This window comes from Tinamus guttatus, unplaced genomic scaffold (genome assembly GCF_059628265.1).
Source record: "Tinamus guttatus ecotype Peru unplaced genomic scaffold, ASM5962826v1 Tinamus_guttatus_pri_ptg000716l, whole genome shotgun sequence".
Lineage (NCBI taxonomy): Eukaryota > Metazoa > Chordata > Aves > Tinamiformes > Tinamidae > Tinamus > Tinamus guttatus.
Genome location: NW_028289250.1, coordinates 1,612,144 through 1,628,434, shown reverse-complemented (window position 1 = coordinate 1,628,434; position 16,291 = coordinate 1,612,144). Strand labels below are relative to the sequence as shown.

The 16,291-nt window shown below is 46.7% G+C and overlaps 2 protein-coding genes across 4 annotated transcripts in view; one reads left to right on the top strand and one right to left on the bottom strand.

Moving 5' to 3' along the window:
• Positions 1-936: 936 nt before the first annotated feature.
• On the bottom strand, positions 937-10,096 carry NUP43 (nucleoporin 43). Of its 2 annotated transcripts, none has more exons than XM_088537051.1 (8): positions 9,944-10,096; positions 9,036-9,158; positions 8,724-8,801; positions 7,553-7,730; positions 5,517-5,652; positions 4,764-4,915; positions 3,011-3,133; positions 937-1,770 (listed from the first exon to the last, which is right to left on the bottom strand). In XM_088537051.1, the coding sequence occupies exons 1-8, from the start codon at positions 10,061-10,063 to the stop codon at positions 1,556-1,558; spliced, it is 1,125 nt and encodes a 374-aa protein (XP_088393177.1). In that variant the 5' UTR covers positions 10,064-10,096; the 3' UTR covers positions 937-1,555. The 2 variants fall into 2 exon arrangements, with proteins under 2 accessions (XP_088393177.1, XP_088393176.1); XM_088537050.1 differs by having other exon boundaries at positions 937-1,767; positions 9,944-10,076.
• A 4,908-nt stretch (positions 10,097-15,004) lies between these two features.
• The window catches only part of PCMT1 (protein-L-isoaspartate (D-aspartate) O-methyltransferase), a 30,600-nt gene continuing 29,313 nt past the window's right edge, over positions 15,005-16,291 (top strand). For both annotated transcript variants that reach the window (XM_088537053.1, XM_088537054.1), the window contains exon 1: positions 15,005-15,251. In XM_088537053.1, the coding sequence (XP_088393179.1) occupies positions 15,005-15,251 (247 nt within the window). The remainder of the gene's footprint in view (positions 15,252-16,291) is intronic.

Sequence of the window (16,291 nt, the reverse complement as noted above, 5' to 3'; positions counted from 1 at the left end):
CCCCTCCCCCGCCGCCTCGTAACGGCGCCCGCACAGAGCCCCCGGCACCGCTTCTCTTTTTGCCTTTTAATGCCGCAAAAGCTGAGCCCCGCTAAGAGCGAGGCGGCCGGCGCAGCTGCACCGGGCAGAGCCAACGCCGCGCAATCACTGCAGCTCAGCCTGCGTGGCACTGTGGGCTGCAGGCGCTGCTCGCCCCAGCCCATGGCACAGCCCCCTTTTCCAGAGGAACACATCTCCCTTGGGCTCCATCGAAAGGCTTCTCGCAGAATGAGGTCTATAGGTTACCAGGAAAGAAGGAATAACAGCAAGGTGTATAATCCATCGCTTTAAACTTTTCCTGCTCAAACAACATGTTTATTTCAAACAACTAGGAAGCAAACTTTAACACTAGTAAGACTATCGGCAACTCGCATTCTGTTCTGAAAACACGTATCTCTAATGTATGGCCACTGCTCTTCAGCTAGACACATAAGAAACTCCATTCAGATAAGTTACTTTTTGCAAAGAGATATCTTGAAAGAACACACTCTAAAGCTGTTTGGCTGACAAGTGATTGTACAGCCTTGTAACTCCACCTGCTGTTCCCCAAACCTCAAGATTTGCCTCAGAGTGCCAGCTCGCATTCCCAGACCCTATCCCAATAGCTGTTACATTTATTCACCCACCTGCAACAGTAACTAAATGCACACATTAAACTAAGCCAGTCAGACAAATATCTTGTACAAAATATTTTTATTAAAAAGAGGGTTCTCTGCAACAAAAGGTAAGTAGGGCAGTAATCATAAAATTAACTTTTTAAACATTGCAAAACAGACTAGATGCAAAACTGATTGTGATAAAGACTATGTCCAACACTGAAAAAGTCTCCGATCAAGTCTTTTAAAACACAGCCAATGCGTCTATCAGTTAGGAGCACTGAGCTCTAAAAACTTTTCCAGTGAGTTAGAGGCACATTATAAAGATCAAGTTCTAACATGTTGCATCCATGATGAAGTTGCAGTAATCCACAGTAATGCTACTAAAATGTTAAGATTCCTATAGAACCTTGTATGTTTCACAGCTTTTAGCTTTCCTTTCCAATTCTCATGCACCTCCATAAAAAGCTTTGTTTCCAAAATATATATATAAAATCCCAAATAAAAGCCATCTCTCAAGTAACATAAAAACAAATATCAAATAACCTTTTAATTTGGCCTTAATACATGGAAGTATCTCTACATATACATGAATAATCACGGGCTTACTTTTTCTTCACCTTGTGTGTTTTGGACATCAGCTAAGAACCTGCCTTATGACTAGCTTCCTGCTTTCCAAAGCCAGACAAGCAGGGGGGAAGAAACGAGATCAAACTTACACAAAAGTTGGTTTGATTACCCCTAGTAGAGCATCAATAATAAGGGACAACTTAAAGAGTCTGAGGTAACTTGCATTCCTGTTGCAATAGCAGAGCCAAGTGGCCTCTCCCATGTGCTGATAACAGTTTAGTTGGAAACACTGATGAACCTGATGCATTTCCCAGTCCTTCAAAGTGTTTCAAAGGGACCCTGGAGTAGTATCATGCAAAAAGGTGTCTGTTAACATAAATAGCCTCTGCATCAGTACCATATACTAGACATGGTCCTAAAACATCTAAACTGTTCACAGACAAAGTCTGATTTGGAATTAAGTTGGTAATCTCCATGCGGTCTTTGGTAGGGTCGTTGCTTAGCCAGGCACTTACTACAGACTGGTTAATGGTATTGTGGGAAAAATATGTACTACTTCTTCCTCCTAAAAGAGAGGACAGGAAAGACAAAAAGGGAATTAGTTAAAATTATTTAAAATAGTCTCAGGATTTAGAGAAACATAGCAAGTACAGGACAGATACAATAGGAAGAGTATTTTAAATTTAAACATTTTTTCATATTCGTTAATAGATATAGTACATTCCTGGTAAAAACAAAAGATAGCTAAAAATCCAGTACTTCAAACTTTTACAGAAGCCTGCTTCCCACCTCTCCCCTTAGTTAAGGGAACATATATGCCAGCACAACTAAGAATTCGCCTTATTGAACAAATGCTATGAGTAACTACAAGTTTTTCTAATGGAAGACTGAAGCAAGTATGGATTTATGAGCTTGCTTCACGCAGTGGTCTTGCTATATTTGAGGCATCAGCTTTGTTTTAATATTTACACCCTTCTGTACCTTCTCCCTACTTAATCTGGAGAAAGTGACATACTGGATTTGTCTTCAAGTTTTTCTTTCCACACAAAAACAAAATGACAACAAAAAAATCAAATGAAAGTTTTGCAGTTTGACAGCTATCACTCAGGATAAAGTTTACCATTGTCTGAAGTAGTGCTCTTAAGGAGTTATTTTTAAAGAAAAAGAATATGCAGAGTGCAATTTGATTATCAGTTATACTATTATTCCCTTGTACAGAACTCAACTTTGAGGGACAGCTTTGAGGCCAAAGGCAAAAGACATTTTCCCCACTGACTGTTCTGTGAAGTTGAAAGCAATTAGGCAGTCCAAGATTAGAATGCAAAAATCATTTTTTAATATCAGTTTCGTGTCTTTAAAATCCTAGCATGATAGGGATAGCATTTCACTCACTGAGTCTTCCACTCATGCCTTGAAAAAAATTTCTAAAGAGTAAATTCGTAATTCTATTATTCCATTATACAAAATTTTTCTAACACATATAGTTTAGATCTCCCTTAGATCCAGGTAACAATGTGTCACTTAGGCCTCTTATCTCTGGTCTATGTGGATGTGATTTAAGAGAACTCAATTTATCCTGTAATTTTTTTAAGTGCCTCTTCATACTCCAGGCTAAACACACTGAGGATAGACAACGTTTTTATGCAAGTACTTCATTTTCCTAAAGTGCCTACCCATATCTAAGAAAAGAAGCTGGATATGTATTTTCTATATTGTGTTAGCAACTGGAGCATATGAAATCAAGTGCTTTAGCTAAGGTGCCAGGTGACAAATTCAATGCAAGCCAACTTATAAAAAAAGAATACCTTGATGAAGAAAAGAAGGTTTTTCAGATACATTTGTGGAAGTATCCCAGTGCCAAAGAGATCCATCTTCAGAACATGTAAATAAGTGATCTGGGTCGGAAGGATGGAAGTGAACTTCCCACACTAGAAATAACAAGAAAAAAAAATGGAACACTTACTGGAGAGCAAGCCATGTTCCTCATGGTAAAAGTGGTTTGATATCGCCATTACACAAGTTAATCAATTCAAGAGCAGAATATGCTTAGTTACTATAAAGTTCTATGAGCCTACTTCGGTCTTAAAAGTAGTGAATATTTTTCCGACATAAAGATAACTTATTAAGTACAAACTACTTACACGTGCTGTAGGTGACCCTGTGTGTGCAGAGGGGTTGGACTAGATGATCTCTAGAAGTCCCTTCCAACCTTAAGCATTCTATGATTCTATACTATGGTTAATAAACTAGAATGGACAGTTGTCAAAATACATGGCCATCACTGGCACTGCAAATACTGTACTTCTGAACCAGACAGACAAGTGCAAGTGCCTCACAAAGGCCACTGACGTCCTCGTATTGCAATGTACGGAAATAAAACAGCTCATGCACAAATAAAAGGAATCATATAATATATACAACAGTAAAATAACATGATCATACTACTACAAAAAAATGGCCATATGCAGAAAGTAGTTGTACAGCCAGTACCTTCTACAGCGGTGCTATGGAAAGCATGGTAATACTGAGCAGCTCCAGTGAGAGAAAAGCACTTCAGATAAAGAATACTGCTTTCTGGTGGAAACCAAAACAGCTTATCCATACTTTTTTGAATTAGTGTAAACAATCTAGATCTCAGGCTCTGGAGATGAGGAAAACCTTTTCACAAACTTCACATATTTAGCTCTATGCACTTTGACTGGTAAGTCACTATCATACAAGACTCCAGATCTCACCAAAACTTTGCATTCTTGGAAGGGTGAGAGACAAACTACCATCTGCAATTCACCGCAGCTTTCCCTCCCCTGAAAACACAGATCATTCATTCTGCTGCACTTTCAATACTGGGAAAATTGCTCAAAGTTAAAATCTTGTCTGAATTCAGATATTCTAAATAGCTTTCTCATACTGCCTTCCCTACTATTAAATTTAAATCTCCACACAGCAAGCATTTTCCCAGAATAAAGAGTTATTTTGTTTTGAAATACCACAACTGTCAAAATAGTTAAGTCGGACTTCTTATCTCAAGCCACAATTTACTCGCTAAGTACAGTCCTGCTATTGAATCAATAAATTGCCAGCATGGAATGAGTTGCTATCTTCTTGCTTACAAACATTACCAGAAAAGTGAACTGTTTCAGCATTGTTGAGGTACCAAACAGAAGTGCAATATTTTCAAGTCCCTTCCTTTCTCAACTTCCCTTTTTCAAGCTTGTCAGGAACTGCATTCCTTCTTTACTATGCCAGAATAGTAGAGCATGAATGATTATGAGCTGAGACTATGCATATACCTATGTTCTAGAAACAAACTCATTCTGATTAAATGCATCTGATGACTCATTAAAGACTTAAACTGCTCACTCATTCAAGTTTTGAGAACTGTCTTTTAGACTGTCTTTTAGACAAGTCTCCTACATAGACAACGCAAGAACAACAACAACAAAAAACCACAACTGGCTGAAGACATATTACATAGCTGTAACAGAAAACAATCCTGCCGTTCCTACAACATTTAAAAATTGCTCAGCACATTTCTGAAGGAAAGATCCAGATACTTACTTTCTGCTTCATGAGCATTTAGCAGGGACACTGGCATAGTACCCTGCCTGATGTCCCATATACTCAGCATGCCATCCTGGCCTCCTGTGGCCACAATGTGCTGCTGATTGGGATGCCTGTCCACACAGTGCAGTGGAACTCTGTCACCTGTCCTGCAGTGGGGAAAGAAGGAACAATGTTAATTCTCAGTTCAACACGTATCTTCTTAATTCCTAGAAATTTGACCAACAACCATACTAACTGCCAGTTAAGTTCCTGTATTATCTGGTCACTGAAGACTGGAACCATGTGATGCCTCCTGGAATCTCGAGGTACAGCAGTAACATGAAGCTGCAACTAGAGAGGCATCAGGCTCTGTGCCCTATGGTATGCAGGCACTAACATGTTACCTGGCAGCTCTACAGGAATGAGGGAGCTTCACATCTAAATACAACTCTAAGTGTACCTACAGCAATAAGAATGCTACACTGAATCAAACGCTACAATTTCTGTTTCAACAGATACTAAAAGTAACAAAGGAAGACCTGTCACTTCCAAATCTCTGCAATAACCCACAGAATCTTTTCATTGGGAATCAGTTCACTGGTAAAAGGATTTAAATATAGCTTTAAGTTCCTCCGTTTGTGTCTCAAAAACATTTTGAAAGTCAAAGTTTGTACCAAGTTGGGGGAGGAGGAACAGAAAGGACATTTAATCAGGGAAAGGAAGTCAAAAAGGAAGTTAAAAGCCTTTCAAAAAACATAAAGGGCTTACAAAGAAAGTATCTGAGATGGCTCATTTCTTTGCTGTCTGAGGTCCCATATTTTCAACTGTCCAATTGAGTTTACTGTCAATATCTCAGTTGTACGAAGAAAAGTCACTGCATGGAGTGTGCTGCTGTCTGCATTGTCTGCAAGAGAGATCAGGGAACCACTGAAATAGCAATTCAGGTAAACATAATCAATGCTAGGCTCCTTCTAATTGTCTTCTAAAACAGTGTCTTCTCAAACAGAGCACAACTACTACAACATTGTTATAACCTCTGCCTTTCCATGGCAGAGGCAGTCCACTGTCACCTGGTACTTTCAGGTGTTGCACGTGTGCCCTGGTAAAAAAGGAGTCCTCACTTTCTGTGGCATACCCTCCCGAGAAACAAATCTGTAAGAATCTATACTGAATTAGCTTCAGGACTTACAAATTTACTCGCTCTTCTATAAGATTTCTTCTTCTTGGGATCAGGAATCATTTAAACTCAATAACTTCCATAACATGCAATCTTTACACACTCTGCATTGAGGCAAATGAGGAAGAACTACTTTACTGTGAGGGTGACAGAGCCCTGGAACAGGCTGCCCAAAGAGGTTGTAAAGCCTCCTTCTCTGGAGATCTTCAAAACCCGCCTGGAGCCACCCTGTGCCCCGTGCTCTAGGTGTCCCTGCTGGAGCAGGGGGGTTGGACTGGATGACCTGTAGAGGTCCCTTTCAATCTTAAGCAGTTGGTGATTCTGTGAGAATTTAGGACAGAATGACATGAATATCATATTCTTACAACTTCATTTTCTTATTATTCATATACCTTTCATCTTAGTAATGGCTGGGTCACATCATTATGCCTACTTTCACCTCAGGTATTTTTAATTTCTTTTTTCAAGTTATACTAATAATGCTTTTTTTTTTTTTTGCTGCACAGGAGGCAAGCTTATCATGAGACAGACAAGTTATACTGCTTCCCCACTGCACACATTTAAAGGAGTTTTATTTTCTGCCTACTTTCTAAATTAAAGCTGGAATTGGTCAGGGCTACAGGGGGAAATTATCTTTAAGAAGAGAGGGGACATTATTGACTGCTGAAGTTCTAATGGATTTTAAGTGTTGCATGGCAGAGTAATAGTACGGAGTTTGGCAAGGCAGTATATTTATATTTCTGGAATATTTTTATATCCTCTAATTTCAGGGATTTTTCTGCTAGGATTTTTACAGACATATCAATTTTCTATTATATTTTTGAATCTGTTAATCAAAAAGTATTAATTTATGAATAGCTAGAAGAGTTCTATGAAAACATGCAGCAAGCTCAGCTTCTGAGGAATGTTAAGATCCACTGTATTAGGAGTCTGTACTAAGGACTCCACTAAGAAAACAACTTGAAGCCTACACGTTATTAAATCTGAATGTAATCTAAGTAATTGCCTGGAAGAAAAACACAATACAACAGTTTTTTTTTGTGGACACATGGTTCTTTGGGTCAAAAACACTACTAAACTTGCACTAGAACACTGCATTTAAAAAAAAAAAAGAAAGATTATTCTTGTTGTAATTTTTTACTTATATACAGGCAGTAAGATAATCAAGCTAGTCCCTTCCCTCATTCACCTAAAAGAGAAAAGCTACTCTGTACTGTGGGTACTTGCTAATAAAAATCTTCTGCCTTGTGCCTGGGAGAGACGGATGTAATTAATAGGATTTAACTTGTACATATACAGACATGCTCCCACAAATAAGTAACCCTCTCTAGAAATCCCAAAGCACTTTCCCCCTTAATTGGATTATCACTGTAAAATTCCTTCATCTGCTAGAGGCAAGATTTTGCCTGAGGAGAAACACAAGAGCTGTGGCAAACTGGAGCTCCAGGGAGAAAGTTCCAGCTTGATAACACCAAGCTTTCAAGCAGAAATACTGAGCTTGAATTATTTAATTCAATTCTCAACAGATTTTTAAAAAATGAAAAAAAAAAACAAAATTGGGAAAAAAAAAAAAGAACACAAACACACATGCATGAACAGCAACTATCTTAAGCACTTCTTGGCATACCTATAGTTCTCATTGCACCCTTTTGGTCAGCTCTGAAGAAATTTATTCTACCATCTTCTCCAACAGTGACAATTTCGGGGTTATTGCAGATTACTCCAGTACACGCTGCCCCACCACAGGACGCCTGTCGATCCACATGATAATGAGCTTTCTCCCACCGCTGGTTGGCAGATAAAGTCTAAGTAGCAAACAGACAGGAAATTCCCATGGTAAATACTGATTCTGATAAGAATAAAGCATCCAGAACACTCACAAAACCAGCAGCTGGTTCTAGTAAAGATATACTGCCCTAAAGGGATGAGAATCTTCTACCTAAGAATCAGTGATCTGTAGCTCTGCAGGTTCCCTCTACACTTGAAACTTCACACCTCCACACTTTAATGAAGCAGATGTTTCTGTTTATGTGGCCTTCTTTGAAAGATCTTTTTCCACACAAATTTAAAATAGAACAAAAAAACAAACAAACAAACAAACCTACACAGAAAACTCAAACTATCTGTTCCTGAACTGTGATTGTGCTTTTCACAAGACTTAACACTCTTAATTTTTTCCCCAAGGGAAAAGACCCTAAAAAAAAAAGCAGAAGTCGGATTTACATTCTGATTGCAAGAAAATTAGTTTATCTTAGGTACGAAGTCAAACTATTAAGAGATATTACTCTTTGTTGTGTCAGTGTGGATATACTAAAGTTATTATACATTTAGTTTCAGCAACGTATAATCTGAATGAAATAATAAAACTAAAGAGTTCAATTACTAGCTTTTCTAGGTCAAGAATGGATAAAACTAATAGAGCAGGCACGGGTACATTAACGGTCCTTTTCCCTTCACCCTCAAATTATTCTTTCATAATCCAACTGAATCTATCTAAAATAATCTTGAATTATCTTTTCAGTGAATGGATTGTTTGGTCACAGATATGCACATACCCAGCCTGTCAGTCTATTCATCTGACTTGGTAGGTGCATACAATACTTATTCTCCTTCCTTACACGTATACAACTGAAGCTCTTCCTGACACACTTAAAAAAAAAAAACAAAAACAAACAACAAAAAAAACACACTTGATTTTGGTAGACACGTTTCTTACTGTAGTAGTTTTGACAATCTTATCCTAAGATCAAAGTGACCTACGCTGCACAGAACGATCTAAAGCCAGTCCAATGACTTACCTGATTATTTTGGTGATGACGGAATATAGTAACATCTCCTGTTGACGAAGCAACTACAATTCTCTCTTGGTCCAAAAACTAAAGAGAGATGAGAAATGTCTTTATGAGTTGACATGAATACCAAGATGATAATTTTGAGTTTAGAGTAACCTAAGGTATTGCCAGACACAGGAAAAAGTACGAACTTCTATGGATTACTTTTCTCTTTCTTTATTTTTTCAAAAGTCTGTATTTTTCTGGTTTGCTATCACTTATGTTCTTGTTGAAGACAAACCTGTAAAAACAGATATCTACTAACCAAAATGATTTTACCTGCATGTCCATGACATCCCCATTGTGCCTGATGTCGCATAACAACTGAGGCTCTCCTTGGTATTCTCCATTGAGGCCCACATTGCCAAGATCACCAACAGACCAGATGGAAATCCTGTTATCCTGTATGGAAAGTGACACCACCACTTTTACTGGAGAGTGTTTACAAAGGTATTCAGCATTCACTCAGCTTGGAGGGAAGGGGAGATGGAGGGAGGGGGGATGAAGGGAAGGGGGGACGGAGGGACGGGGGGAAGGAGGGACGGGGGGAAGGAGGGAAGGAGGGATGGAGGGATGGAGGGAAGGAGGGAAGGAGGGAAGGAGGGATGGAGGGATGGAGGGATGGAGGGATGGAGGGAAGGAGGGAAGGAGGGAAGGAGGGATGGAGGGAAGGAGGGATGGAGGGAAGGAGGGATGGAGGGAAGGAGGGATGGAGGGAAGGAGGGATGGAGGGAAGGAGGGATGGAGGGAAGGAGGGATGGAGGGAAGGAGGGATGGAGGGAAGGAGGGATGGAGGGAAGGAGGGATGGAGGGAAGGAGGGATGGAGGGAAGGAGGGATGGAGGGATGGAGGGATGGAGGGATGGAGGGATGGAGGGAAGGAGGGATGGAGGGATGGAGGGAAGGAGGGATGGAGGGAAGGAGGGATGGAGGGAAGGAGGGATGGAGGGAAGGAGGGAAGGAGGGATGGAGGGAAGGAGGGATGGAGGGAAGGAGGGATGGAGGGAAGGAGGGAAGGAGAACACGGGTAACGGGCAGAAAGGTCTGTCCTTTGGACAGGGGCTGCCGCCCGTCCCAGTCCGGCCCAGCCCGGCGGAGCGCGCGCGTCCCCGCTCCCCCAAGTGCGCCGCGGGGAAGGGGCCGCCACGCCTCCGCGCGCGGGCGCCGCTGCCCGCCCCGCGCCGCTACCTCGTTGTCCCAGGATCCGGTGGCGAAGCAGTCGGGCGGGCGCAGCGCGGCGGCGGGCAGGGGCCGCCACCGGGCCTTGCTGACCTTCTGCGACACGAACTTGGCGCTCACGTCCTCCATGGCGCCCGCCGCCGCCCGCCGCGCCGCGCCGCCGCGCGAGTCCATTGGCTGCGCCCGCGCCGCGACGGCGAGCCGGGAGGGACACGCGGCCCCAGCGCCCGCTAGCGGCCGCCTTCCCGCCGGGCGGCGGCGGGGAGCCCGGAGCGCAGCCACGGGCGGGGCAGCCACGGGAGGGAGCTGGGACAGCGCCCTGGCGTTACTGAGGGGTTGAGGCACGTGTTTTTGCTGATTACTCTGCAAGAAAATAAGTTTGAGATCTTTGTGCTTTTTTTTTTTCTCTTTTGCTCCTGGGTAGTTTCATTTTTTTGCACAGGATTGCTTGGTCAAAAGCGTTTGGAAAGTAGGTTGGCCATATAGGCTATTTTCATTAGGGCAAGGAAATCATGAATTTTCTTTCCTGTCTTTTAAGGAATATTTTGGCAGCATGCTACGTGATGAAGTTGGAGCTATGATGGATTTAGGAGTGCTCTCCACTATCTTTAAATTACGTTCTCTGTATTTGATCATTGTGGAAGATGTGTGCTGTCGTTCCGGTGTAATAGCTGATCTAAATAAGCAAAAGAAGAAAAAAAACCTCAAGAGAAAATACACCTCACCAAATATTTCTGAGGTCACCAAAAAGGGGATTTAAAGTCTAGACAAATCTAATCTTGGTCATTAGACCCAAATATACCAGCTGAAACAGCAGGGAGCTTCTAAGGGTTATTCTTAAATGTGGCTTAAGTTATGAGAGCGAGTGGAAGGGAGGAAAACATTCCTCTCTGCCAGAGGTTAGGGAGCCTGGGAATAGAGGGCCTTGCTATATTAGTGGCTGTTCAAGGGCAGGATAAACCTAACTATGCATCTTCTGAAGATGCTGTTTCCTTCTCATCTACTTTTCTCCAACCAACATTCCACAACATTTTAAGAAAGCTATTTCTTAATATCAGCCTGTGTGCCTGAGCCCGGGCCTTAGTGACTGGCTTGCCTTGGCACCCGAGTGTCACTTTGCATTTGCGTGCCGGCCGCCACCACGGTGCCCAGCCCTGCCCTGCCGCCCTTGCCTGCGCGCTGCGGGACGGCGCCCCGTGCCCAGGCCCGTCCTCCCTCGCCCCCACGGAGCAGCGCGGCTCCTGCTGCGCCCCGTGCCCAGGCCCGTCCTCCCTCGCCCCCACGGAGCAGCGCGGCTCCTGCTGCGCCCCGTGCCCAGGCCCGTCCTCCCTCGCCCCCCGGGAGCAGCGCGGCTCCTGCTGCGCCCCGTGCCCAGGCCCGTCCTCCCTCGCTCCCACGGAGCAGCGCGGCTCCTGCTGCGCCCCGTGCCCAGGCCCGTCCTCCCTCGCTCCCACGGAGCAGCGCGGCTCCTGCTGCGCCCCGGCCGTGCCGTGCCCAGGGGCTCCTCGCCTCCCTGGGAAGCTGCGGAGCGTGCGGAACACCCCAGCCGCGCGTTTCTCACGTGGCAGTACGCAAGGGAGGCCCGCGGCAGGCCGGCTCGGGCCTGAAGGGAGGGATTCACCTAAGAGCAGAGCAGGAGGAGCGAGTGCAGGTGTAGAAGACAACTCGTGTGGTTTGGGACATCACTGTGGAAATACTCAAGAGGGCAGCAGGAGATTCCTGCTTGTCATATGTACACACAGAGGAGATGGGATCAGGCAGCCTCTCATATGCTTTACAGATTCAAAGTGTTTTAAAATTATAATGGCTTCATGTGTTGGGAGGGAAGGAAATAGTATAGAAAGAGAAGCAAGGAAGAGTTTATATAGAGATATATATAGATAGTGCTAAAGGATTGAGATGTGGGTGAACGGGTGGAAGAACAGATCTGAGATCTCCTATGTGCTTAAAATTGCTGGAATCACCGCACTAAAATGATGATGTGATCACCTGCTTTGGCTGTTGGCATTCCCAGGCTTCTTCCCTTACAGGCCAATCCACACTTCTTATGAAGAAGTCTGTAATTACAGAAGATGAAGGTACCTGCAGTTGACAGTGGGCAGCGGAAACCAGTGCACTCAAACTGTCTTGCACACGTGACGAGGAAGAAGATAAAGAAATACTGGGTATAAGAGTAGATAGGGAGGTTTCACAGAACTACCAGTAGCCAAAATAGATTTTGTTCTTGTCTTTCTCCACACAGGCATGCCAAGAACATGGGCAATAGGCAGCCAATGGTACATCTGGTTTGGAAGCTTCTGTGCAATTCTGCATGTTCCCAGCAAACAAAGGTGGGCTTTTTCCTGTGCTCTGTGACAGGCTTAATCCTAATTTGAGCTGGTCCTGGTTAGAAGAGTCAGTTTGTATGTAAACTTTTTCTCTTGTGTTTTGGTCTTCCAATGGGGTAAGTATCCCTGGAATGCTTTTAAGTGTAGGCCAACTCATTTCTTGCCAGCAGCCTCTCTCTGTGAGAGTAATGCAGCTTGCTTGCATGTGACAGCAGAAAATGTCTTTTGCATTTAAAACAATGAAGTATTTTTTGTGTGTTTTTACAATGTCTGCTTGTTCTCTGTACATGCTGACCTTTGGAAATTTCTTTAGCTCCATGACTTCCTTCTTTCGTGGCCTCCTGGAGACCTCTGTATGTGGTGGGGTAGGCTAGGAGTTTCTCACGGAACAAAGAATAGCCCCCAGTTCACACAAAGGAGCAAATACAGAATGAAGTCAGGGGATCCATCTCCAGGAGTAGAACCACCAGATGGGAAAGGTTTGGGAGGCTGGGAAGGGACCTCTTGTGTGCCCGATTTGCTCTAGATTGAGTGCTAGCCGGAAAAGCAGATTCCCACCTCCTCCTTATTCCCTTTACTGGGACTAAAAGTCATGAGATGAAGCATATGTGAGGTGAGCAGCTGGCACAGACTCATCCGTCCCGGGATGGCTTCTCACACAAAAGAGGTTATCTTTGTCCCCCGCAGTGGTATGTGAGCCTGCATGTGCCCGTAGATACTGAATGTAGCTGCTCTGCGTCTTCTGGAGAAAGATTCAGTCCTGTTACTAGGCCCACAGCTGAAGCCACCCACCTCCAGGAACACGGCCACGCTCTCCGTATATCCATGGGTGGCTGAGATGAATCCCTGGAAGCTGCTGAGCCGCCGTAGTGACCAACTCTCATTTTTCTGCGGCTGAGCTCTTGGGCTCTGCTTTGTGCCCTGTGGCGGGTAACAGGGCTCCATGTGTGCAGCTAGAGCAAGAAAAGATCAATAGAGGGCCAAGAGACTCTTGAGAGCCTGAAGGACATAGCTACTTCAGGGAGCTGTCCTAAGCGTGGTAATATTTGGTCACATACATGGAAACCACAGTTGCCCTGAAGATCATGTCAAGTTGGACTTGCAGCAGAGAAGACATTTTCATTAATCCTAGAGATGATAATCAGCTCCCTCCTACAGTCTATTTGGTAAGACGATCCTTTACCTTACCGCTCAGATAACTTATGCAAGTGCAGCTCAGCAATTTTGGATTTTGCAAGATACCCCAGCCCTTTTCAGTATCAAGTGGAGAAGTTCATCTTCTGTTTAAAATGTCTTGCATTTGCCTTCCCAGGTTGTTTCAAATCTCTCCTACAGCTCTACCAAGCCATTTCAGCTGAAATGTCCACACTCAGCACATTGCGAGAAATTTGCAATCAGCCGAAGTACATGCTCGAGCACTGCAAATAATTTTTTTTTCACTATTGAGAGTCTCTGGGAGAGTTCAGGTGCCCTGGGCAGGTACCTTAAATCACTTCTTATTTTTTAGGAGAGTTCTAGAGTTTTGCTGAAATTTTTCACCCAAGACATGAAGTATCACAGTTATGGCTGTAACTGTGCAATAATGATACTGAATAGAGAAACTGATACCAAAGGGGATTTTTCTTGAGAAGGGGAAACAGAATGGGCAAAACATTCTCTGGAAAATAAACTAAGTAAACCCTGAGAACCTGGTGCTCACTATGACAGGGTTTTACTTGTAGGGCATGGTGTCAACATTAGGCATTAAGGAGTTTAGGAATAGCCAGGAATGCCCACTTGTGGGGAGGAGATTATTTTTTCTGCGTTATGGTGCAGAACAAGGAGGTACTACATCTCCCCCTAAGGTTACTGTCTCATTTTGTGCACATGCTGGGACAGAGTAAAGGCTGTGTAGAAACTGTCAGTTTGCCATTTATTCACTTCTGAGTAACTCTGTGATGTAGACCTCTTTTAAAAGGAATTTTAATATGCAATTGAGAAATGGAAAACGTTCGTGCTTTTACAGTAGCTTTTAGTAAATTGCTTAAAATTTCTGATTCAGTACCTCATTTCATTATTTAATAATACCGTTGAAAGTCATGCTTTGCTATAGATAACAGCACTACCGGCGATAGCTCTTTCATAGTTACACCGATGATGCTTTCCAGCCACACAGGCAGCCGCGGCCCGCACTCACCCCCTTCCCCGCGCTCGCCCGCATAGGGCGCCCGGCCCGTGCGCTCTGACCAATGGCAGCCTCCGGCACGTACCGCCAGCCTCGCCCGCGCCAATCGGCGCGCTGCATGCAAACGAAGCGCGGAGCGCCGAGGCTGATTGGCTGCGCCCCAACGGCGGCGCCGGCCCCGCCCCGCTGGCGCCGTGGCAACGGGCGCGGCCGCCGCCGGCGCGAGCCAGGCGCTCGCTCCCTGCGCCCGCCGTGCGCCTGCGCAGGTCCCGCGGCGCGGGCAGCGGCTGGGCGAGCCGCCGAGCCCGTTAACGGGCGCGCGTCGGAGCCCCCGCACAAACGCACGTTTTTGGGGAACAAAAAACGCGAAGCCCCAGAACTCTCAGTACCAGCACAAACGCAGCCCAGACGCCCCGAGTGGCACCAAGCCCACGTAACTTGACGGGGGCCCCACCGGGCCGCCGGCCTCACACGCGCGTCCGCGAGCCCCGCGTAACGCCCCGCGCGGGCCGGGCACGATGGTGGCGCATGCGCGGGGGAGGTGGGGCGCGCGGCGCGGGCCGGCGCGCGGGGCGCAGCATGTCGGCGGCGCGGGGCGGTGGGCGCGTGGCCCCTCCCCCCGGCGGGCGCGCGGCGGCGGCGGGGGGGGCCGCGGGCGGGGAGGCGGCGCCTGTGTCGGCGTTGGAGGTTGTGTCCTTCCTGGGGAAGCTGCTGTGCGCAGTCGCGGCGCTGAAGGCGGCTCTCTACCTGCTCCGCAGAGCGTGCCTCGCCATGGCCTGGAAGTCGGGAGGCGCCAGCCACTCCGAGCTCATCCACAACCTGCGCAGTGAGTCCGCGCGCGGGCGCGCGGGGGCAGGGAGCGGGCCGCCGCCGCCGCCGTGCGGGGCGCCGTCCCCCGCGCCCTCCTGCCGCGGCCGTTACCGGCCGCTCGCGCGCACGCACTCGGCGCTCCCGCGGCGCGCGCCGGCCGCCAACTGTCAAGGAGCGGGGGGAGGAGGCGAGGGCGGCGCCCGGGCGGCGGCCGCCGCGGGAGGGGCGGCGGTGCCAGGGGGAAGCGCCGGGCGGCGGCGGTTGTCAGCCCCCCCCTTCCCCGTGACGCCGTTGGGAGCTGCGGCGGCGTCGGGGCAGCGGCGCTGTCTGCGCGTGCAGCAGGGGCTGGCGCCGCCGGGAACCCCGCGGCGGGGCCGACAAGGCCGAGGGGACCTGGGGGGTGCGGTGGCCACGCGTGGGTTGGGGAGAGCGGCCTTGGCTCCAGCGCGAGCTGCGCCGTGGGGCGCTGGCGGTGGCGGCCCGAGGTGTCACCGCTGTCCAGCGACAGCCGGGAGCGGGGCGCGCGCCGTGCCCGGCTCATGGCGGCTCTGCGGCGGGCGCTGCTCCCTGCGCGGGGAGGCGGCTCGCAGGCGGAGGGGGCTGCAGCACCGCGCGGGGTGAGTCGCGCGGCGCGGCAGGGGAACCTCGCCCCTGTCCCGAGCCTCTGCTCGGCGCGTGTGTCCTCCTAGCCTGGTTAGCGTGCGTTAGGTGCACACGCAGTGAGCCTGTCTTTGCCCCTGGCAGAGGAGTCTTTCATTTTTTTTTTTTTTCTCTCAAATCCACGGTCACAGATGCAGAGAAGTGCAGAGGTCTTGCTGGCGTTACAGCAGTTATCTCTTATTCTGCTGGTGCTGCGGAGCCAGGGACAATTTCATGTGCCTGACCTCCTCCTCATCCCAGAGACAGGGAAATCATCCGTGCTGCATTTTTTCTAGGCTGTTTGTCTTAGATCCTCTGGTTCTATAAGGTTATGCAGCATCTTTGTTTGGCCATCACTGATAATCTTCCATGCAGCACAACAATATAGACTGAGATGATTTTCAGCTTTACTGTAAA

Excerpts from the sequence above, each read along its gene's own strand:
- NUP43 (XM_088537051.1), bottom strand. The coding sequence starts at position 10,063 with ATGGAGGACGTGAGCGCCAAGTTCGTGTCGCAGAAGGTCAGCAAGGCC. Across the intron at positions 7,731-8,723 it reads GTCATCACCAAAATAATCAG|ACTTTATCTGCCAACCAGCG; the intron begins GTAAGTCATTGG and ends TTTGCTACTTAG. Across the intron at positions 1,771-3,010 it reads ACCTTCTTTTCTTCATCAAG|GAGGAAGAAGTAGTACATAT; the intron begins GTATTCTTTTTT and ends CCTCTCTTTTAG.